The sequence below is a fragment of the Rhododendron vialii genome, chromosome 9a, assembly GCF_030253575.1.
Source record: "Rhododendron vialii isolate Sample 1 chromosome 9a, ASM3025357v1".
Classification (NCBI taxonomy): domain Eukaryota; kingdom Viridiplantae; phylum Streptophyta; class Magnoliopsida; order Ericales; family Ericaceae; genus Rhododendron; species Rhododendron vialii.
In genome coordinates, this window is record NC_080565.1 from 25,471,192 (window position 1) to 25,494,696 (window position 23,505).

The 23,505-nt window shown below is 37.4% G+C and overlaps 2 protein-coding genes across 3 annotated transcripts; both read right to left on the reverse strand.

Annotated features, from left to right (window-relative positions):
- Window positions 1-9,183: 9,183 nt before the first annotated feature.
- LOC131301868 (probable NAD(P)H dehydrogenase subunit CRR3, chloroplastic) lies at window positions 9,184-12,588 on the reverse strand. The gene is made up of 3 exons (XM_058328352.1): window positions 12,159-12,588; window positions 11,881-12,020; window positions 9,184-9,476 (listed from the first exon to the last, which is right to left on the reverse strand). Exons 1-3 carry the CDS (start codon window positions 12,446-12,448, stop codon window positions 9,352-9,354), a joined length of 555 nt encoding a protein of 184 aa, XP_058184335.1. The 5' UTR covers window positions 12,449-12,588; the 3' UTR covers window positions 9,184-9,351.
- Window positions 12,589-13,760: 1,172 nt separating this feature from the next.
- On the reverse strand, window positions 13,761-22,724 carry LOC131301867 (vacuolar protein 8). 2 transcript variants are annotated; one of them, XM_058328350.1, is made up of 9 exons: window positions 22,364-22,719; window positions 20,431-20,781; window positions 20,127-20,342; window positions 18,225-18,922; window positions 15,981-16,077; window positions 15,843-15,896; window positions 15,645-15,751; window positions 15,269-15,477; window positions 13,761-14,596 (listed from the first exon to the last, which is right to left on the reverse strand). In XM_058328350.1, exons 1-9 carry the CDS (start codon window positions 22,559-22,561, stop codon window positions 13,956-13,958), a joined length of 2,571 nt encoding a protein of 856 aa, XP_058184333.1. In that variant the 5' UTR covers window positions 22,562-22,719; the 3' UTR covers window positions 13,761-13,955. The 2 variants fall into 2 exon arrangements, with proteins under 2 accessions (XP_058184333.1, XP_058184334.1); XM_058328351.1 differs by lacking the exon at window positions 13,761-14,596 and adding an exon at window positions 14,779-15,103 and having other exon boundaries at window positions 22,364-22,724.
- Between the last annotated feature and the right edge of the window lie 781 nt (window positions 22,725-23,505).

Below are 23,505 nucleotides of genomic sequence, written 5' to 3' on the forward strand. Positions count from 1 at the left end.
TGAAGTTGCTCTTAGAAAAATCCAAGGATTAATTACCGCCATTTTTTATCTTGAAAATCGATAGTTTTTCAAAAAGTCATTTTTTCATACTTAGATTTTCAGGGGCCGATAGGGTCTTCATTGGTTCCTCGGGCACTGGACGCATTTGGACCATCCATGACGTCAAAACATGCCTTATTCACACGATTCACTTGAAAACATTAAAAACATATCTTACGTGAAAAAGTAATTAAAAACAACTAAATTAACGATAAAATTAACTAAAATTAGATAACTAGCGCACTCTATATCGCATTATCGGGTGCTTATCATATATATAGTCCAAATTGGGGATGAAACCATAATACCTTTCACCCTCACGTTAACCCGTTTCATCCCGCGATAATCCCGTTTCGTCCGCCTACCAAATCTGCAAAATTCTCGCGTGCACATCCCGAGATTCTCGTTGATGATATTAATTGACCATATCCATCTTAAACAAAACCCATCCATTTGATTTTGGAGCTCAATTTTTCGAGAAACCGTAGTCGGTATAAACCCAAACCAATCGGAAACCCAATCTCGTTCGTCCTCCATTCTTTCAAATACTGGCATTGCACCACAGCAAATGCATTCCCTCGTCCTTTCAGAATGGGATTTTTTGCTGAAAACTTCACGACGACAAAAATCAATCGAGTTGTATGTGGTTGAAGTCGCCGGCGAAGAAGAAAGGGATGAAACCGACATGGCCAGAATTCGTAAGTCTATCCGTTAAACACCCTTTCATTATTCGAATCCATTGTTAGGTTTTGCCTGTTGGATCTAGGGTTTGCGTATAATACTGATCTGTTTGTGCCCATTCTACTAATTTTGTTGTGATTCAGTTCGGTATTCTGCCGATTAAATTACCATCATGATTTTGAGTTTTATGGTTAATGGTTTATTGTCTGGAAGCACGTTATGATGTAGATATGTCAAGTTTCCCTAATGAGGTCGATTCCTCAATTGTGCGGGTTATATTCCATGATTTGAATGATAATATTGTGGGAGTATGTCATGTTAAGTAAATTGGTTTCCCTAGATTAGAAACGTCCATGAAACTGAAATCATGGTGATAATATAACCATGAAACGATGAAAATACATGTTTTGATGGTATTGTAACCATGTTTCATGAAATAATATCAAGGAAAATAAAAAAAGTGAGCAATTTAGCATGATCAGTACATGGAAAAATGTGGTCAATTTGTCATGTTATATTGGCCAATGGTGGGTTTGAAGGAAAAATAATCTATGTTGCTTGCAAAGTTTTGTTGGTCAATTGGTCATTGTCAAGTGATGCAAATTGCTGGTTAATTGGTCATGTTACGATTGCCAATACTAGTTTACATGAAAGTTGGTCAATGTTTAAAGAAAAATACTCTTTAAAACATGATTACTTTATCATGTCAGATTGGCCAATACCTATTCCTTTTTGGGGATCAATCTAACATTACAAATTTAAGCCACAGAGCTGATGGCCAAATGCATTTTCAGCAAGAACGGTTCTGATTCGACCGTTATACATGAACCGAATACTTCCATGAACAATTTAACTTATTCAAAGCGTGCAAAATTTTGTCAACTGAACATGAAACAATAGCCAATACTAGTTTTGATGGTAAATTATTCATGTTTCATAAATTATCCAGTATTGAGAGGTCATGAAACGGTCGTGAACAATCACGGAATATTCCATGCTTCTTCTGACATAATGGTTTATTGACCATTATTGCAGGAGTTACGCCTCGTGATGTGAAAAATGGAGCTAGGTTGAAACAAAGAAAAGTGGCTCTAGATGATGCAACAGTTGAGGATACGCCTCCTTCGAAGATAGTTTAGAGAAGTAGTAAAGGTACAAGAATACAAGAAAATCTTGACGTGGAAGGGCCCTTCAATAGACGCACAAGATCAGAGAGTGTAGCACGAGGGGTTAAGGCAAAACATCCTTGCTCGAGGAAACATCGAGATGAAAATAAGGGAGAAATACGTGAGACAGCGTATCGGGGAAGTCTAGATGTTATTTTCATATTTTACATGTACCTAATTGGAGTGTCTATTAACTTTTGGGTGGATACTTTTCAATTGGTATCTATATTATAAAACAGAACGGGTATCTTACAGAATATTCTTTCTCAATGATTCAGATTTATTCCTGTCCAAAATTTATCTATCCATACAAACAAATCCGACGGTTCAGATTCATCTTCAGCTTCATCCTTCTTTCTACAACATGGCAATTTGGTAAATATTGGAAACCTCAAGACCACAAAAGGAGCTCATTTGAATTGAAATATCCTAATCAATCATGGTAATCTTTTTTTTTTTTTTTTGATAGGCTAATCAATCATGGTAATCTAATATTACCAAAATTTGAATCCTATTAGGAGTTACCCTAATCAATCATGATAATTTGTGACTAATATTTCGGAAATTTGAATCCTATTAGGAGTTATCCTAATCAAATCTCTAAATTTCTAAATTTCCTAAATCTATATAATATGAGAGAGTGGTTTTCAAATCCGTATATTTTGGACCCTAGCATCGGTATATATTTTTTCGACGACTGAGATCTACGGATAGTAAGGTTAGAGGCATGTTTGGAAATGATGCTTACTACTATATTAAATGTGCCTAAATAACAGGGGGAAGATTTATATTCATTTATGGACTATTTAGACTTGACTGGGTGAACATATATAATTTCTCTGTTTTATACGGGAAGAATTTAGCCGTTGATTGGGGATTATCAAGACATGCTATAATGACATGCTACAAATCGGGTAAGAAAAAATTAATTGCCGTTGATCGGGTAATAGAAATTAATTGCCGTGCTATAATGGAAAATACAATTGACGTTGATTCTCATTTTCTGTTCTAGGTAATGAATTTTGGGCGAATGAATTTCTCTCTCTTTCTCCCTAATCGTTTTCCTTCCAGTTCTTTTTTCAGTTCTCTCTCCACAGGTATGGATCTTTTGTTCTCTTTTTTTTTGGTTCTCCATCCACGGTTCTCTCTCTCTCTCTCTCTCTCTCTCTCTCTCTCTCTCTCTCTCTCTCTCTCTCTCTCTCTCTCTCTCTCTCTCTCTCTCTCCAGTTTTGCAGTTTTTTTTCCAGTTCGTTACAGTGTGGGAATTTTTCTTTCCAGATCAATTATTTACGCTCGGTTCAAATTGGGGTGCGTATGTAAGTTTTCTTTCCAGATCAATCATTTGCATTTTCTTCTCCACTGTTTCTCTTAGACTCATTTAATTAACTCCATCAGACATTTAATTAAGCAAAATCTAACCATATATGACCATGTGAGTTGATCCGTTTCCTTTTATTCCTTGGTCACAGGTTATCAAACTAGTATTTGTTTCATATGTCTTTCATTGAATTCATTATTTTCTTATGCAGCTCAACGGAGACTTCAAGAAAACTGTAAGAGCAACTTACTCAATTTTTATTTGCATTCTTTCGTTGTTGTTGTTTTTTTTTTTTTTTGTATAAAGGTTAAATAGCATTATACTCTTTAGGTGTACTTTGTGAGAGGTCAAACAGTTGATAACAAGGATGTGGTCCCTTACAATGCATATCTTGCTAGACTATTCAATCCCCAAATCAATGTGAAAGTTTTTACTGGAATGAGATGTGTTAAGTATATTCACAAGTACATATACAAAAGAAATGATAGTACTACAATAGTGTTCGGACGAATAGACGAGATCAATTATATTTTTATAGTGGATGATTTTGAATCGAACTGCTGTCTCTATTTAGGGAGAACCACGTAAAAATCATTATGTCATGGTTTGCAGTTGTTTACTTCTTTTTTTGACAAGTTGTATGACATTAAAATTTCTTGCTAGATGATTGAAATGAAATATGAACTGAAGCACCATATATATTTGCTAATTAATAACTGATATTGAGTTGGTTGGAGTTTGAAGCTTGGAAAGTCTACAACTTTGTTATCAATGATTTAGTAAAAGCGGAATTACATTTTTATATTCAATTGAAGGGCTGATTATATTTTGTCTTTTCTTCTTGATTTTAGAGAACTTGATGAATAAAAACTAGATGTTGCTATATCATCATTAAGTTTACTTACTGATTTTTTATTCTTACACTCTAAAGCTTGATGATTTTTTTAAGCACGTAAAGTGAATTTTGTGATTACAGTTGAGTTTTGCCAGTTGTGATCCATAGTTTAAATGGCTGGTGATAAATGTCTTCAGGTACGGGTGCTACAACTATTAATTTGTTAGTTTGTAAGTTTAATTGATAGATATACTTGAGCTATTGTTTTCTATTTTTTGCGTAGTTAGAATTTTGTGAATGGGGCCTTGGCCTTCATAATTGGATATGAATTGAATACCGATTTCAAGCCGTGCCTTCAGGCACGGGCATGCACTAGTAATATAATATGTGCAGGTGGTTTTGTGTAGTTGTTTTACTACTATTTTGATTGGCATTCAGAATGTATTAATTTGATTGTGGGCATTTGAGATATGAGCAACTGATTATGAAATATGTTTGGCTCAGGACCATGTATTGGCCAACGTTTCATGGTTAATATACCACCAAAACTTGTAGGTAACGTGATTAACAATATTCTGCAATGATTGATAATGCTGAAATGTTCCTGTACGTATTCGATACATGTTGCACGGTGGAATCACCGGAACGATTCATGATGAACAGGGCTTTGGCTATCTGCTTTGTGGAATATAAATGGAACAAGCAATCAGTGGGATTTTTTTTGTTGGAAATTTGAAATTTTGAAAATCCTTATCTCTTCCCCTTCTATATCTCACCTAATTTCATAGGTGCTTCCATATTCAACCCATATGTTTCCCATAAATTTAGGAACAGTTTCCATAACCCCCCCCCCCCCCCCCCCCCCCCCTAAATGTGTAAATGTATGTATATTTAATATATGTATATAAAATAGAATAAAGGGTAATAAAGGTAATTTACATATTGTAAGGATGAAAACATAAGCATAAAAAAAGGGGGGATGAATTTTTACATAGCATGAAAAAAGAGGATGAATATTTAAATATTCCTAGAATATTTTTATATATCACTCCTTTAATTGTCCGATACTTGTATGCCTTTATGGAATGAAGGACTACTTGCACCAAGAAATCAATCGCAGTAAATAAATAAGTCTAATATTTTTTTTGCTCGGCAAATAAATAGCTCTAATTGACAGGTAGAAGTCTAGCATAAACTTTTTTTATTTTTTATTTTTCTCACACCCAGGGGTTGCTCCAGCGGTTCGGACAAATGTCTTGAATTGGGAGTACTTCTCAAGATTTAGGGTTCGATTTCCCATTGGGTAAGTACCTTGCGGTAAGTGGGGGGCCCAGGACTAGTGTGGCCGCGCTAGCTCCCCCGGAGATTTGGGTTGCGCAATCGAATCTATATAGTGGCTTGGCGGTAGGGTTGTTCCTCCGTTACAAAAAAAAATACTAACATTTTCACGGACATAAAAATAAAATCTAAAATCCCACTCATAAATGACAATCTAATATGATAACGGACTATAGCTACATTTAAGAATTCTACTAACTCACCTTTTAGTACGTCGAAACATTCTTCTAGCTAGCACCAATGCAAAAAATTTGGGCATATATTTTTTGTTAGTGATCCTGTTACTCCTGTAAATGAATTAAGTATAATTTATATATACGCAATTATAATTTTCAACCATTAAAGAAACAAGATTCGGCTTTTGGTCATCACATAAAAGTGTGTGTACAACATAAAATTGGAGAAAAGTTCTCTCTGTGTTAACTAAAGAACTTAATATTTGTAGGCGATTTGTTGTGTTTCTGGAAATCATGGAACGGCTAGATGGAGTTCTATAAATCATACTCTCTCCGTCTATTTTTAAGTGTTGCTTGCGAAAAAAACATGCAGTTTTTGGATCAAAATATAAGTATTTCCATGCATAATTTTTTGCATCAAATTAAAGATCTCAATTAATTCTTTAAATTGGTGCAAAAAATATTAGAAATTATTCACGAAAAATACTTTGTTTTGATAAATATTTTAAACGACAATAGAACTTGTGTAGAAAATAGTAGGGAATATTGATATGGCTGAAGAGAATCCTAATAGAAGAGTTGCCATATCATCATAGATTTCAAATGCAATCTGATTTGAACCCACAGAATTAAGTATATTTTTCTAAACATTTATATTTTTACTTGAATTTTTTTTTTTTATAGAAGACATTGGGACAGGCAGATAACCTTTCGAATTTATAATGCCGCATGATTTGGTCCTAAAAGAATCAATGATATTCGAAGGCATTTTGTTTTGACTTTTCACATTTTAATGTTTTTTAATTCTACATGTTTCAAATTTGAATTGTTATTACCTTATTGAATAATAGGGAATACAATTCATCTTGATGAGACGAACTAATACTTAACAAAAATTAGGCACAAAACTAACAAGCGTGAAAAAAAATTGAATAGGGAAAAAAAGAAAAAGAAAAAACCCAAAAAACCCTTAGTGGATCTTAGCCTTAAAGTCGGATATAAATGAGACACATGTAGTAATTGACGAATTGTATGATCAATGACCAATGTGGATTCCACATTCGGAGCTCTCAGAGCTCTTTTTGAAAATTTTCCTTCTTGGTCGTTAGGTAGTGTAGATCATCATTATTAAAAGAAATTACTCGTAACTACTAATAGAGAATATGAACTAACAATTATCCTTCAATAAAGCCTTTCCATTTCAATAATCTTTTCTTTTCTTTTCTTTTTTTCCTTTTGGTAATGCAGGCTGTCTCGAGTCAGCTTGTGCGCACCTGGAGCTAATCCCTACAATCCCTCTCATAACCATTTCACACGCGTTAGCGTGTGGTGAAGTGGCTCCAAAAGTTATTGACAAGAAAGATCGAACTTGAGACCATAGGAGAGAACAAACGCCTAAGTCTCAGGCTAAGATCACCAAGCCAACGGCTTCAGATTATTCGATCAATATAATCTTCTTACCTAAGAGTAAATACCTTATCTTTCATTAATTTCTCCACATCATGATGATCAACATGAAATTCAGACAAATATTGTTGAACCCTAGACATTTTGAATGAGTTCCTGAAGATTCCCCATTCAAAACCATGTTGAAGGCAAACTAGGTTTGACCTTGAAAACGGTGATTTGGTCGCCCACCCTAACATACAAAACAAGCCATCAACTAACAACAATAAAAAATGAGGGGTCAAATAGGATGGCTATCTAGAACTATACTTAGTAAAAACAAGAATTAACAAATGGCCCAGACAATGACGCTCAAATTTTGTAGAGGGAAATGTTTGCTCCTCAATGGGAAGGAGGGATATATAATAACACTAAATTAAGGTTGGAGTACCAGAATTTTCAAGTCAAAAAAAATGAGATCAAAAGCGACCGAATTCTAACTCACTCTACCCTTGGGATTCATTTTTCTCTGATAAACTACATTAGTTTCAGTTTCAAATTCGTGGAATGTATTAGAGACTATAGCATCAATCAAGCATCAATTAGCTAGCCTAGTCAATTGTGGATACTTCCTATCAAGCCCAAATCAATCCTTGGTATCTGCAAATCATTCCTAGACTTTCCTTCCTTTCTTGTGTTCTAGATTTGATTTGATTAGCTGGGATCGTGGGATTTGCTAGCTGTATAGAAGGGTCAATGTATTCTAACAGTTTGTATATCTATCAGTAGCAATGTGAGGTTCTTGTTATGTATGAAGAGAGAAACCGTTGTAGTTTTCTTCTCATTCCATTTTTATTATGGTATCAAAGCTAACTTTTTGGAGGCTTTTCCCCTTTGTTTGTGCCATAGTTACACTTTGTTTCGTTGTGATCCGTGTGTTCCAGATCATTTGTTGACCTTTCCACGTGTGAGTCAGGGGTCGCATGTGCGTGGGAGTGTTGGAAATTGTCCCATATCAGTTATTTATCACCTCGGAAACTAGTATAAGAGCCTGAGCAACCTCTCCTCTCATTGCCAATTAATTTTGAGGCGGATGCTTTAACAAAATGATATATATTTCAAAAAAAAAAAAGGAAAACAGGGGAAAATGTGGGGGCAAAAAGTATTTTTCCTTCTTTTTTTTTTTTCGAGAAATGGGGCAAAAAGTTAGCAGTTCATACTTCATGGCACCCATTTTCTATATTTTAAACAAGTCTAGTCCAAGCGTATACACAAGTTCTTTGAAATAAACTAGCTACACTTGAAAATATGCTGGCAGAGCCTACCACAGAACTATGGAAGTCAATTCACCATATCCAATAGGGGAGAACTAAAACCTTACGTGAATTCGACATAATTTTTGCAAAGACTGAACGGTAAATCACAAATTAGATAAGAGAGCAAACACACAAAGAACACGAAAGATATATGTCGTTAAGACTTAAAGTCTACATCCACCGGGAAGACCAATGAACAACTATGAAAGAAGAGAATACAACAAGAAGGCTATGACGTGCAACTCTGGTAACAACTCTAGAACCCCCTTAACCCCTATATGTAGGAAATCTGACATACTAATCAAGTCCAAAGATCCCAAACAAATAAAATGCAACTAACCAATCGGCCAAGTCATGCGGGTGATCAACGGGTACCAACATAATCAATCTGAGGCATTCAAAAATACCCTTATATAGAGGACCTTACATATTAAACTAGATTGTATGGTACCCAATCTGAAATGTGAAAAAGCCAGGCTATTTGCTCATTAGAGCTCGTGCAGCAAATGGATCATCAACATAAATCCAGGTTTAATTCGAGACAAATTTGGAACATTTTTCATAAGAAGCTATCTACTTTAATGAGGGTGCCACACGTTTAACGAACATCTTTCTGATAATGCATGACAAAGGCTATAAGTCTGTAACATGGGGGCTTGTTTTCTGTTATCCCGCAGTTAATAGTTGGTCCAAGCTTATAACAAAAGCTGGTTTGATAAAAAATCATCAGGTAGACAGGTAACAACCAAAAATGTTCTTACATCATTTTCTAGTACTTCAACATAAACTCCTCCAAGAAAAACCTCTTCTAAATGGATCTTGCATATTGTTGGCAAAGATTGTATGACAAACAGTCCTCTACAAGAAACCTTGTGAAAACCATAGACGAAAATCTAATGCAGACTAAGAATAAATAATACAGAAAACAAATCGAAAGCATACCAAATGAATAGATAGACTGCCTTTCAGATGTGAGGGGTCATTTTCCTCGTACTTAAGTTCCAACTGATCATTTTCTTCAAACTGAGTAGTAAATGTACCTATTACAACAAATCAAGCAAGAGCAGAAACATTTCTTTGCGTCAATTGAAATTGTTCACATGATTAGGTCATCGAGAAAAGGGGTACTGAATGGCAGCTTTACAACCCCGGAAGCTACAAGAAATGACAACATCCAAAGTGGTAGAACCCCTAAGAACACAGCCATGAGAATGTTTTTACCTGTGAAATGATACCAAAAGGACACGTTAAGCCATATCAGAAGAACAAAAGAGTTTCAGGAATGGGACTTGGAATATGCCAACGAATCAGGATAGGAGGGTAGCGAGGTTAAAGATTGCAGAGACATTAGACCAGCAAATAATATGACTAAACTCTGAACATCCCAAACTATAAGCCAAGAAAAAAAAATGGACTAGAAAGCAAAACAAAATGGATGAATACACAATTTTACCCATTTATAGTGTCCAGGGTCCAGGCATGTGTGTGTGTGTGTGTGTGTGTGTGTGTGTGAGAGAGAGAGAGAGAGAGAGAGAGAGAGAGAGAGAGAGAGAGAGACTGGGAGAGACTCAGAGACATAAGATACATATTTCCTTCATTATTACCAAACTATGCAAAATGAGACGCCAAAAATGGACTCGGAAGCTAATATACGTACTATGACCGGAGACGTGCAGAAAGAATTGAATTCCTTCAACTGTACATGACATATTGCAACAATCTTTAGACTAATAAATTTCTGCTACCCACCAAAATTGGCACAACTTATACTTGTTTAACTTTGTTGGACAAACTCCTATATCTTAGTTGGGACCAGATACCTTTCCATGAGGGACTACAGTCGCTACCTTTACGGTCTATAACACCCTTAATGGAACAACAGACTTGTGCAGCCACTTATCATAAAGAGACATTCATAACGCAAGACAAGTCACCGCATACAGAGAATTTGACTCCTATCTACATGATATCCATTACATAATGTTCACTCTATGTGTTACAAGGTATATTTACTTTATGTTCGTTCTACCCCATTCCTCCAAATGCACCTCAGGGGCCGCACTATTTTGAATGCTGCCTCATTGTTAGTCTAGACAATTCCTCCATTGTTCCAAACACTGTCCAAGAAAATCAACTAGGAGAGCACCAACACGAGCAAAAGTATTAGCAGTTTGTTCTGTCAGTAAAAAGTTTTGAGAGACTAGTTCAGACTGAGAACAGGCAAACAGTAGATTTTGCTGGTTGCATCTCCTATCCATCAGATACAAGTAAATACTAAGCATGAATGTACTCAACCCAGCCACTCGTATTGAAAATGCGAAGTTCATCTCGTAGGTCACCTCAAAACCGTACGTATAATGAGGTTTCAGTGCAAGTTTGGCTACACGTTGGTCTGATATACAGGAATCCAAACCCTATTTTATTTTCCGGTATATCTTTACCAACAAAAAAAAAATGCTCAACAACTACCGAAAACCTTTTCCAACAAAATTCTGATGAACTAAAACCATTTGCAACCCCTACCATTTCTAAACTATCATCAGATTCTATGAACACGAGACTGATGGAATTTGTCGAAGGATTTGGTTCTTGCTTGATTTGATGAAAGTTTAGTGAAAGGATTGAAGCTCAAGTTCGACCCCTTTTTGATCTAGTCCAAATGGGATAGAAGGACTGGACAAAGGATTGGAGACGTCCCTACTCCTACTATAGCATTAGTCTTATATTGCACTACACAAGTCTTTTTCTTGCTTCTTTTATGCAATTTGTAGACTACCACAAACAGGACTTTTATTACGAGTATAAATCTATATGAGCATCTCCAGCCCTTACCCATGTAATCATCTCAGAACCCAATTATGAGTAAAACTCTTCTAATTTTACTTCAGTCCTTGACTCAAACTCATGTTAGATTAAGTTTTACTCATTTTTTCCACAAAATCAAGGGATTTTGTGAAACAAGAAGGAAAAATTCGAATTTCACACAATCAACCCTTCTAAATTTGTCCACTGGAGTACTTCATATGAAAGCTTTCGCAAGGGCTGGAGATGCTCTTGGAAAACAAAATACATAACTACCACGCAAATATCATGACACACATACTGAAAATAAAAACAAGAAGGGAAGATTAAAAATTCAATCAAATCAACACCAGACATGAAATTGAAGATACCGGTAGATTTGGGTGCCTTTTCGGTTCGATTGATGATCCACTCCCCGGACTTTGTTATAAATCTATAAGAGCATCTCCAGCCCTTACTCATTTAATTGACTCAGAACCCAATTCTGAGTATAACTCTCCTAAATTTACTCCGATCCTTGGCTCAAACTCATATTAGATGGAGTTCTACTCAAAATTTTCACAAAATCAAGGGAGTGCAAAACAAGAAGGAAAAGTTCGAATGTCACAAAATCAACCCTTCTAAATTTGTCTGCTGGAGTACTTCATACGAAGCTTTCGCTCAAATTTTTCTCAAATTTGAGCAAGGGCTGAAAGATGCTCTTGGAAGTTAACAAAATGCATAACTACAAGGCAAATATCATGACACACAAGCTGAAAATAAAAACAAGAAGGAAAGATGCGAAATACAACAAAATTAACACCAGACATGAAATAGAAGATACCGGTAGATTTGGGCGCCTTTTCGGTTCGATCGATGATCCACTCCCCGGACTCCCGGAGCTTCTTCTCCACCGACCCTTCGGTTTCTCCGATTGTAATCGACAGAAATCTATCAAACAGAGTCTTGTTCTTTTCTGCGTTCCTAAACAATGGAAACAAAAACACACAACAAAATACAAACATAATCACTATTGCCCCAACAATCAAATGTAAGCGACATCATACGTGCTGGGTTTTATACCACCTCACCCAGAAAAACAAAAACTTGGGTTTTCTATACCTGTTGCTGGTGTCTCTGTCCTTGAACATTCCAGCTCCGATTGCCCTTTCAATTTCAGCAACTGAGGGCGGTTTTCGTTTCCGTTTCTGTAGCTTCCTTATCTGTTCTTGTTCTGCTGCTGCTGCTGCTGCTGTTAAAGCGTGCTGTGGGGGCCTTGGATTAGCATTAGGAGGAGGTCCAGGAGGAGGAGGTGAGTTATTACCGGACAGAGAAGCAAGAATTTGAGGCTTTGAGAAGGATAAAGTGGTTGAACAATGCATGGTGACGCTCTGCGTCAATTGGTTGCGCATTTACATAAGTATATGCAGTGCAACAATGGAGATATGTTAGCTAAGGAGGCAGTGTGTTGGGAAAATGAAAATATCTGCCATATCAGGATAGGTCTAGTAGCAGCTCATTTCAATTCCACACGTTGCTGCGGTTTACCAAAAACTTTATAAATATATGCACCCTATAACAAATCACATAATTTGCATGCGCAAGTGCAACTAGTAAGCGTTTTTAAAAAACATCTCAGCCTATAAAAATTTGCGAGAGCAATGATTGAGAACGTAAGCGCAGAGCGAAAAATGAATATGACAGCGGAGGACATTTTGAAGGATGTGACAATTTTACGAAACTTTTAAAAAACAGTTACTAATTGTAAGTATTTGTCTAAAATTCTTAATTTGGAAATCTAGATAAACTTTGATTATATAGATGCTGGGTTTTGTGGATCAAATTAAAAGCTGATTTAGATAAATCTAGATAAACTTTGAAAGCTGATTTTTCATCCTTTTTGTAGCAAATACTGTCAATTTTTATTGCAATTTAATCTTCATTTCACAACTAAAATAATATATATATTTTTTTTTTTGCTTTTACTAAAATCTAGAATCTACTTACATAATGTAAAGAAAAATCTATAGCTTAAATAAAAGAAAAATAGAAGGATAAGAGAGTGCCCGAGGCCAGTAAGTCACATTTTTCCCTCGAAGATCCAGGACTCATCACTCGGTCTCCTGGGCTAGCTTTGCATTAACCTCCAGGATGCATTTGAAAGTGAATAGTACTACTTGTGTCTTTGACAATGTTGCAGATGCTTTGCAACGACAACCCTTTTGGGATTTCTGGATAAGTTCGTGTTGTTTTAGCATTAGAAATCTGATTCGTTATCTTAATTCACAATAAAGGGTAGTAAACTTGGGATCTAGAACTCAATATTGATCTGGAGATAGAACTTGATTCCAAATCCGTGGACAAAACCAATTAGAGATGGCCAAGAAAGGGGAACAACGGGTAGGAGACATGGAGGTTTTGCAAAGTTATTCGCAACGCAATGCCTATGGTTTGTCCTTTCGTTTAGTTTATTTATGGACTCGGTTTCGTATTTTCTAGATTTAGGGAACAAACCAAATCAAATCAACAAAGAGCTGTATTAGATGCCCATTTAGTCTCAAATTTGTCACACATATCTTCCCAACAAATATTGTCATCAGGCATGCAAAATTCATACCCTCAGGTGAATCCAGTATTGCCTCAATCAAATCCCAACTTTTTCACATGTACAAAAATTTCCATTTAAAAAAAAAAAAAAAGCAACAGAAAACTGGGAGGAAGCACATTCCCTGACAAAACCTTACCCAACCTTTCTGTTTCAATAACAGAAGATTCATGTTGCCCTCAAGGAACTATACTGTTACCATCAAAATTAATCAACACGAAGCGTAATCTTGAAAATTCAACAAAAATCAAGAAACTTTTACTTTTCTCTCGACCATTTATCAGCACAAGTACAGAAAAATTGACCATGTCGCATCATGTAGGTAAAGCCCTCAGCAGATCAAGTGCTCGAGTCCACTGTGGTTTTTGCGAGAGAATGATTCTTCTCAGAGCTGGAACTGCTCCTGCCGCTATAATCGCTGGATGGTTCTCCATATCCATACTCAGATCATACAATATCGCTAATCCTGCTTCGACAGCCCTCTCTGTCCCTTCTTCAATCAGCTTCACCAAAGGGAATATTCCCCCCACAGCAGCAACTGCCCCAATCGAATCCGCACCCCCTTCAGAGATTGTTCTGTAAAGTTCTACAACAGTGGCCTCTTGTAATTCTAAAGAAGGTGATTCCATCTGCTCTATCAATCTCGGGATTGTCTCATAACGAATGACTTCAAGATTGATCGGATTTTCACAGCTTATAAAGGGGCCGTTGGACAAAGAACTGAGTTTTCTAAGTGCAGAAGCAACCCAGTTCTTGTAAGGAAGAGGTATACTCGACCTAAGGATTTTGCGTAGCAAGCTAATAAAATGGGATGGATTTTGTATGGTACTACTGAATGAATCAAAGTCGAGAAGTCTTGTTAGTAACTGGGATGCCGCTGAGACCGCAAGACCAGCTTCCTCAACTTCCAGGGCGTGGAGTTCTGGCTGCTCAAAGTCCATTTCAAGTTCTGAATCTGCTCTCATATCAAGTTGACACAGAAAATTAGGAAGAGATTAAATTCTCTACACCGCCGGTGTAAACATTTGTTTCCTCCAAATCAATTATATTGCGCCACGTCGCCATGTTTTATTGATTGGGACCACTGTTTTGTAACGTGGCGCAATGTAATTGATTTGGAGGAAATAAATGTTTACACCGGCGGTGTAAAGAATTTATTCTCAATTAGGAAATAGGAAGACAGAGCACTTGAATAGCAAATATAGACATAAACTAGTTGTATTGTCTATATGGGTCTACTAGGTTGCAACTTCCGAATATGATCTTCTATCTTAGGACTTGAGTATGGGTGTCAGTGCTGGTATGTGTCTAAGCATTGGATTCAGCTATTTCTGTCTCAAGCACACGCACACCTAAAAGTAGAATACCAAGAAAGCTGACTTCATTGTTGTGGAAGGACTTCAATTTTGAGAAGGCTTCCCTTCCATATAATAGTACGACTCTATAGTTTCCGCTGCATTTTCTGTATATATGTGTAGATAAATACATATAAATCCGCACACATAGGGAAGATAAGCCATTTCCTCATTGCAAGTTATTTTTGCAGTTGGCAACGCTGATAAGGGAAGAAATAAACAAGCAGCACATGTGACAAGTCTACAGATCATGTGAGAAGCATTTCCCTCACCATGAAGAGATTTCTGTTGGAAAACAGCATCCAAACCAGATTCAATGTCCGCTGAGATGATTGTGTCAATGGATTGCCCAGACAGTATCACGCACTCAAGGATGGAAGCGGCTTTTCTTTGCAAATTTGGTGATGACTTCTTCAGGAACTCAACGAGACAAGCAATGGCAGCGGAATCCAACAGATCTCTTGCATGGGTAGTTGGAAAGCTATGCAAAAGGTCAAGGAAATGTTAGTGTGCAGGTATCAGGTGCACATTGTTAGTTAAGCCGGAATGACAGCTGAAACTTGCTGAGAAAGTCATAAAAGCATTCTTATCAAGACCAAAGTTATAGAAATGACAACAACAAAGAGGTTTTGACAACCAAGAAAGAACCTGGAAGTAGAGTTAGATACATGCATCTCATCCACCTTTACTTCTGACCCTGTCTTTCTTGTTGCTTCCCGTTCCTCCTTTGACCCATTAACTGGTCCATCATAAACCTGCCAGACGCCAAAACAGAGTACACAGACAAAAAATCTAACAAGAAGAACGTAACTTCTCATGAACTGCAGTGAGCATTATCTTACTCACCTTTGATTTCATTTCTTTGCTAGGGTCCAACATCCGGGCAAGAATATTCAAAGTCTGTATTGGATAAGACTTGAGGAACTCTATAAACAAATGCATTTTGCAAAAAGATTTGAGTGGGAAATAAAAGAAATTCAATACCTTCTCCATAAAGCTTTCGGAGACTTCTGAGTTCTTCAGTGAATCTATCAAAGGAGGTAGACCACCTTCAGCTTCAATTTTTTGGCAAACAGTATTGCTGCAGATAAGAAATTGGTCTACATTGTCAACAAACTCTAGCACATTACCACTGACATACCTTGCAGAAATTTTTTTTTTTTTGAACAGACTTTCATTGAAGACTAAGAAAGATCTTTACAAAGGATTGAGTACAAAATTTCTGGTGGATAAACCATCCAATTTGGACCTAAATTAGAAGCTTGAGAGGAGGCTACCCAATGAGCAGCTTCATTTCCCTCCCGAGGAGTCCAACTCAGAGAGAATCCTTCATTCTTTGCCAGCAAGCGAATATCCGAGATAATTGCCAAAACTTCCCATGGCGGAACGAGCTCCGAAACACTCAAAGAAATAAGTTGCGAATTATCATTCTCAATGCAAACAGAGGACAGATTCAAGGCCTTGGCGAAGAGGCATGCTTCTCTGATAACAGAGGCCTCTGCAAGAAGAGCCGAAGTAGCTGAGATTCTAAATCTCCTTCCATCAATTAAAGTACCAAGACTATCTCTCAAAATAATACCACCCCAGCCTCTATTGAGATCCTTGGACCAAGAAGCATCACAATTTATTTTTAGATAACCAGCAGCAGGGGGAATCCAGTGGAGAGAGGAGGTGGAGGGGGGAGGCCTAGATAAGTTACTTGATGAGGTCTCTGTAGCTGAGACAAACTCGTCCCATGCCCCAAGAGCACGAGCAGCAATAACATGTGGAGATTGATTTGAGGAATGGAAAACAAGCTCGTTTCTGGCCTTCCAAATATACCAACACAGGAAAACTACTTTGGAAAAATAATCGGGCTCCAAGTTTCCTTTGTCGATTTCCTCTTTGATCCTCATAGACCATCCCAGAGTTGAACCAATCTGGTTTGGAAAAAAACCCACAACAAGGGGGCTAGCAAAAAAGACTTTCCTAGCCCGTTTACAGAAAAATAGGATATGTTCGACTGATTCAACTTCCTTTCGACATCTTTGACAGATTGGTGAGATGGCACATTTTCGATGCACAAAATTCTCCTTGGTTGCCAGTCTGTTACGACAAGCACGCCACCAAAAGTGCTTCAACTTGGGAGGAATTTTTAAATTCACCTTGCAGAAAAATTTGAACAGCAGAAAATACTAATATATCTAACCACAATAACAAAAGAGGTGCTAGTGCACGAAACAAGTACAAGATTGGGGCCACCGGAGGTTTGCCCGGTCATTTGGTCGTTAAGTTCAGGGCTCCGAGATTAGTTGAGGTGTGCGCATGCTGGCCCAGAGACCCAGTTTTTAAAAAAAGTACAAGTAAAAATGCAAAGAGAAAACGTTGTTACACAAAGCAGTAGCTGCAGCCCTACCGGCATAACACCAGGACATATGCTCATATAGCAGGTGTCCAGCATTGAGTTTTGTGGATTAAAAGCATCGATGGTCTGAACAGTCAAAATCTAAACAAGATGCAGACATATCACAAAGGGGTATGGTGCAGTGTGCCATTCTGTTCCATTAATGTAGGCAATTCACTATCTAGGACAGAGCAGGGAGGAGCGCTCTCTCTCTCTCTCTCTCTCTCTCTCTCTCTCTCTCTCTCTCTCTCTCTCTCTCTCTCTCTCTCTCTCTCTCTCTCTCTCTCTCTCTCTCTCTCTCTCAAAGGATAAAAATATCACAGAAACATGACTTGGACGCTGCAGTCAAATGCGCCATTCGATTTGCGAGGGCCAATGAGCCATGTAAAGCTTTTTCTTCTGCTACCTTATTTTGAAAAAACTTTCCTAACTGCTAAAAGTGTTGCGCAGCACCAAGGAAGAAAACTTCATTTTCGTTCCCACGAAATGGGTGAGATGTTTCTACTTCCTAGGAGATCAAAATGAAGCATTAGTGGAATCCTAAAATTCTAATGTTTCCACGGAGTCACCGACAAATGCCATAACACACCGAAATATGTCAAGATTCTAGGAAACAAACCGAACCATTGAGTTTCAACACCTATTAGAAAATATCCAACTACGACGTTTTCAGACATTCCCAAATTCTTCGGACATTTTCTTACGGCTACTTTTTCGAAATTTTATCAAAATGGTTCCTTTTCCAAGCTAACCGAAACAACATACCCAAAAGATACATGGATAACTCATAGAAAGAGACTTACCCAAAAAAAAAACTCATAGAAAGAGGGACATTAATGAATAACCTGATAGATAACCTCTCCAAAGCATCAACAGCAGCCAATCTAACAGCATCACTGCGATGGTCTAAAAGTTGGAGTAGAGGTTTGATAGCTCCAGCTTCCTTAAAAGATGTCCGCATGTGTTCACTAATAGACGCATCAGCAATTGCCTCTGCAGCTCGAGCAATTGCTGACTCATCTTCTAGTCCAAGAATCAGAACCAGACGAGCAATACCATCAATCCATTCCAAAACGGTGAATTTCGAATCCAAAGAAGACTCACTCTGATTTACTTTCTCATCATCCATCTCTATAACCCCAGCACGAGCAAGAGATTGTTGAGTTGATTGTCCAATCATTGCGTTTGCCTTTGCATCATCTACGGAAATTTTTCCGTTGACATCTAATTCAATAAGTACTTCAGAGGCACCATATGGTGCAGGTCCTTCGTAAATCTTTTCAATCTCTGTACCATCAGGCCAAGTAAGCCCTGAATCTGAATCTGGTTTGAACGATTCGTAGGCAGCAGAACCAACCAGAGGAACTAGGACAAGACCTTCCTCCACAATAAGAATTCTGTAGTACTTATCTTTAGCAAGTTCTAATAATGCATTTTTTGCTTCTTTTCTAAGTACCTTCAACTCTTTTTCTTCTGATAATATATTAATTGCTTCTTTTCTCGGTACCTTCAATACCTTTTCATAAGTCTTCAAGAACTTTGCCTGCATTGATTTTGCAAGGTGATTACATTCTTTTTTACTGGTAAATGGTGACTGAAAGAGAACTAGTACAAGAATTTGCATGGAAACTTCTAAATTAATAAACAAAGAGGAGCCAACCAAATACAGAAAAAGTAAAAATCTGCAGAAAAAAGTTTTGTTTTGATGATATTCTATGCAGTTATGCACATTACGGGAAGGGAATTACTCGTTATTGCCAATTACTTTTAGTATATACGATAAACAAGCAAAACACTCGGTGAATACGTACATCTTGTAAGTCAAAGGACTTCTCTCTCGTACCATCATATATGAGTGAACTGGCTTTCCTTCTCTGTAGAAACTAGAATAGACAAAAGAGAACAGGTATAAAGGAAAAAAACACTCATGAAAAAATGAAAATCAAGGAAAACAAACCCTAAAGGCCTCACTAAAGATTCACCCTCTGCATTCTTGTGGCCCACTTTAAATCTGGTGCCAAGCCCGCATACATGAACCTGCCTTTAGTTTCCCTTCTCTGGTAGAGATAACTTCATTCTAAGAAGGTTCATATATGAGCATATAGCTTAACTACATGAGGACAACACGTTACTTTAGTGCAGGGCAGGCTAATGGTGTTACAGTATGGTTAGCAAGAAGTTTGTTGAAACAGCTTATGAGCCCTTCTCTGTCTTTGCCTTTCTAAATTCTGCAAACCTAACTTGAACACTGTTTATATGCATAGTTGTTGATATATCCTGTTATAAAAGTCATTTGTGAATCGTGTTGTTCAAAATTTTCATTGCCCAAATACAAGATGATAAGGCAGATGAGGGAGAATACCAGGCGATGCATTCTTTAGTCAACAGATAGCAAACACATTGATGCTTCAAATGAACAAGGCATCAAAATTTTCAGTTGAAACCTCAAAATCACCTATAGGTAATTTCCATGTCAGGACTTGGAAATGCATTAATGGAGATGAATAGTATCAGCTGTTATTATTTTGTACCTTAAGTCCACAACATGATACTATACATAAGGCGATTAGAGTATTCAATTCTCCAAGGAGTGTGACAGGTTAAGAGCAATTTACATAATAATTAACAAAAGAAAAAAGGAACCCTTGCAACAGATTCTACTCTTTTTTGTTCATTCTAGTTTCATATACCAGATTTTTTTTGACTTGGCTTTTGCAGTTAATAGCACCATTAAAAGTAAGCCTCACCAATTTTGGTATAACTCCTGCTTCAACCATGGCCTTGTGATTAAAGCGACTCAGAGCCAAATTAGCCAAAACCCCTCCAGAAGCTGTTTTCACCTTGTTGTCCTCATCCTCCAAGAACTTGACAAGTAAAGGAAGAAGATCAGAGTTTGTAATTTTCTCCCTAAGTTTCTCATCAACAGACAAGTTCCATAACGTACCTATACTTTGCTCCTTTTCCTGTCAACAGATGCAAACTTTACTTATATTTCCCATGTCCAAGTGAAATGCGGAGAAAAATAACAATTATAATGCAGCTCTTTCATACCTCAGGAGTCAAAGAAGAGCGGCTCAGCAGGGCAGTTATAGCTTCTATTGCCCCATGGTCTGCGACAAACTCTCTGTATACAGGAACAGAGGATATCATTCTCAAGAGCCCTGAAGCTGCTTCACATGTAGAACCAGAGTGCGACTGAAGAAGGTTTATAATGAGAATTACGGAGCCACTGAATTGCATGATAGCATCAATACATTCTTTTCCTCCTTGTGAATATTTCCATAGTGAGACTACTGCCTGTTCTCTGTCAAGAAAATCATTGTCTAATCCAAGCATCTGAACAAACAAGGCCACAGAACCATCTCCGGACTTGGATAAGCTGCTTGTTAATGACCCAATGTCCTAAAAAAATTGAAGTTGGAAATTTTCAGTAGGGTACTGCATCATGCCACGGCGGAAAATGTATTTTAAGAAAAGGGTAAAGGACCAACCAATCCATTCAATTGATGCAAAATACCCTTCATTTAACAGAACGAATTGCATTATCAAACTTGTCATAACAACAAATAATCATAAATAGATAGATGGATATAGTAATATCCATACGCATGTTCGTATATATCTATATCGATAATGAAATTGGGAAATAATATAATTGGAACCCATCTGGATTTAGCCAAGGAATTACAGGCACAGACTGGTGTGGGTGGAACTCAACGATAAATGCAAACTCTTATGACGTTTGTACGTGCAGAGCGTAATATTGAAAACTACTAAGCATGTGGCATGTGGTGTTTACTGATCCCAGTGGGGAACCAGAGGCAGGTAATGGATCTTTCGCAGGTTGCGCCGAGCCCCAACTGGTAGAGATCTTGTGCTGATCTACGTCCAACTATTCAGAACAAGCGCTCTCACGTGCAATTTCTGGTGCCAGGGATTTTTGTTGATAAAATCTGGTGCTAAAGATTGGTAGGCAAGTTGAAGAGGGTTGGAAATTGGGATTGATAAGGTCATCATAGTTCGGGACAGCAATGGAAACCCAGATAATTTTCCCTTGAGCATGATGGAAGATAAAATGGGCATCGGTCAAGACCGTCATTTGATTACATCAAAAAATTCACAAAAGAATCATCAGTTAAACAACTGATACACAAAAAAAGCTTTCTATGAAAAACTTTCATGTAGTTAAATACATTATCAATTGCAGAAGAACCGGAAACCCCAGTCCTCCATTGCAGCCACTTATTTTCATCACAACAAACATAAAGCTTTGTGTGCTAAACTTTCACTAAACTACTTGCACTAAAAATCAAGTCACAAAAAATTACACACCAGTTCACAAAAAAATAATCAGAATCCAGAATTCAATTTCATTAACAGTTTCAAAAAATTTCCTGTTTCATGGCCAATTAACATCCTATGGAACTCCCAAATAATATTTCCCCAGCATCAAGTTCTTCATATTGCCGGCATTCAAAACCCTACTCCTCCAAAGTACATCTAAACTTCAATCGCATACTCCTTCAGTAGGACACTCCGCTTCCGCTCTCAATCTTCCAAAGCACCATGGGTTTCCCAATAACCTTTCCCCGGGAATCAAAATCTACCTATTGCCAGCATTCAAAAGCCTACTTCTCTAAAGTACCTCGCCACAGCAGGAAAAGTAGTCTGATACTCTACCAGAAATTCTTACTAATAAAGGGAAAATGGAACACAGAACCCGTCAATTGATGCACAATACATTTCAGTGAAACCGAACCATTTGCATCATCAAACTTGTCTAAGCAACAAAAACTAACATACACTAACAGAGATTTCTATACAATCGCAATGTAGATTTCTCAGCAACAAAAATCTACAAACACAATTATTATTATTTTTTGTTTGTCTTATCAACAAAAACTTGCATACACAATATTTTTCTTATTCTGTAAAATCATTAGGGTATGAAATAAGTGGAACCCGGATTAAATATAAAGCTTACAGAAGGGGAAGAGTCACTGCAAGCTCTTGTGGCGACTATAGGCGTAGAGAGAGATTTTGGGTCGAGTCTAAAACCATGGGTTGAGAAGTAGAAAGCATGTGTTCTGAAACTAATAAATTCCAAATGGGTATGCAATTTTTTGAGCTGGAGATTTGGAGGCTTGAATTTGAAGTAAGTTGGGAATGACAAGGCCATCATTTTTTGGGAGAGTTCTTTCTAGCCGTGGAGGTTTTGGGTTTTGATGATATTCCCGGAAAAAAATAAACAAGGTAAGTAGTAGTTCACTGGTTGGGACTTGGGAGTATGCTTTTTGGGTTCTACAGAGAGTCCAAATATGTGGAATGTTTGGATGGCGAGGATGTGCTGGAAAATTCTGGAAACCAGAACAATGGGGCACACAATATTTGAGATTTCCATTCCCGGCTTGGCCTTCTTGCACCAATTTTTTACGTTGGGTTTCGATTGGAACAGGATCCCCTCCGGTTGACTGTCCTGATCAGACCATTTCCATTTGATAATCAGGGCCGTCTATATTTTAGATCTCGTCGAGCATCTTATGCATGTCAAAATTCATGTTAACCCGGTATCGTTTCAAGAGCATATTTATTTGGACAAAAATAGGTTTAGAAAAGTGGATAAAACCCATTTTTGGCGAGATAAATGTGTTTCGAAAAAGCATTAAGCAATATCCGATTACATGAATTTTAATGTGCCTAATGTTCTCAACAAGGTCTAAAATATCAACCGTCCCGATCATGAAAACAGATCCAGGAAAGGCTCGAAATTGACCTGGACAAGACTGTTCAGCCCTTTTAAAGATATGGCAGAAGATCCTGATACTTTCGGATTTATGGAGGAAAGGGAGAAAAGTAAGAAAGGAAAACGGTCAAGAGGTGATTTCTTCGGGAAAATTCTATAATCCCACCACCTTAGGGTGAGTTTGGAGTAACTATATAGGAGTATTTTTATTTTTTGTTTATTTTGCAAAAATTGGCTTTGAGTAAAAAACGACTTGTTTCAGCTAATGTATAAGTGTCTTGTGGTAGTTGGCCTATAGAAATTAGACAAGGGGTTCTTGTGGTAGTTGTGAAAAGCCCCCGTAGTGTCCGGTAAAACAACCAGATAACGTCTTTGTATTTTGT

Coding starts and splice junctions, on each gene's coding strand:
- LOC131301868 (XM_058328352.1), bottom strand. CDS start 12,448: ATGCGCAACCAATTGACGCAGAGCGTCACCATGCATTGTTCAACCACT. Junction 12,021..12,158: donor GACAGAGACACCAGCAACAG/GTATAGAAAACC, acceptor TCCATTGTTTAG/GAACGCAGAAAAGAACAAGA. Junction 9,477..11,880: donor AAAGGCGCCCAAATCTACCG/GTATCTTCTATT, acceptor ATCATTTCACAG/GTAAAAACATTCTCATGGCT.
- LOC131301867 (XM_058328350.1), bottom strand. CDS start 22,561: ATGATGGCCTTGTCATTCCCAACTTACTTCAAATTCAAGCCTCCAAAT. Junction 20,782..22,363: donor GCAGTGACTCTTCCCCTTCT/GTAAGCTTTATA, acceptor CAATTTTTTTAG/GACATTGGGTCATTAACAAG. Junction 16,078..18,224: donor TTGGAGAGGTTATCTATCAG/GTTATTCATTAA, acceptor TCTTATCTGCAG/CAATACTGTTTGCCAAAAAA.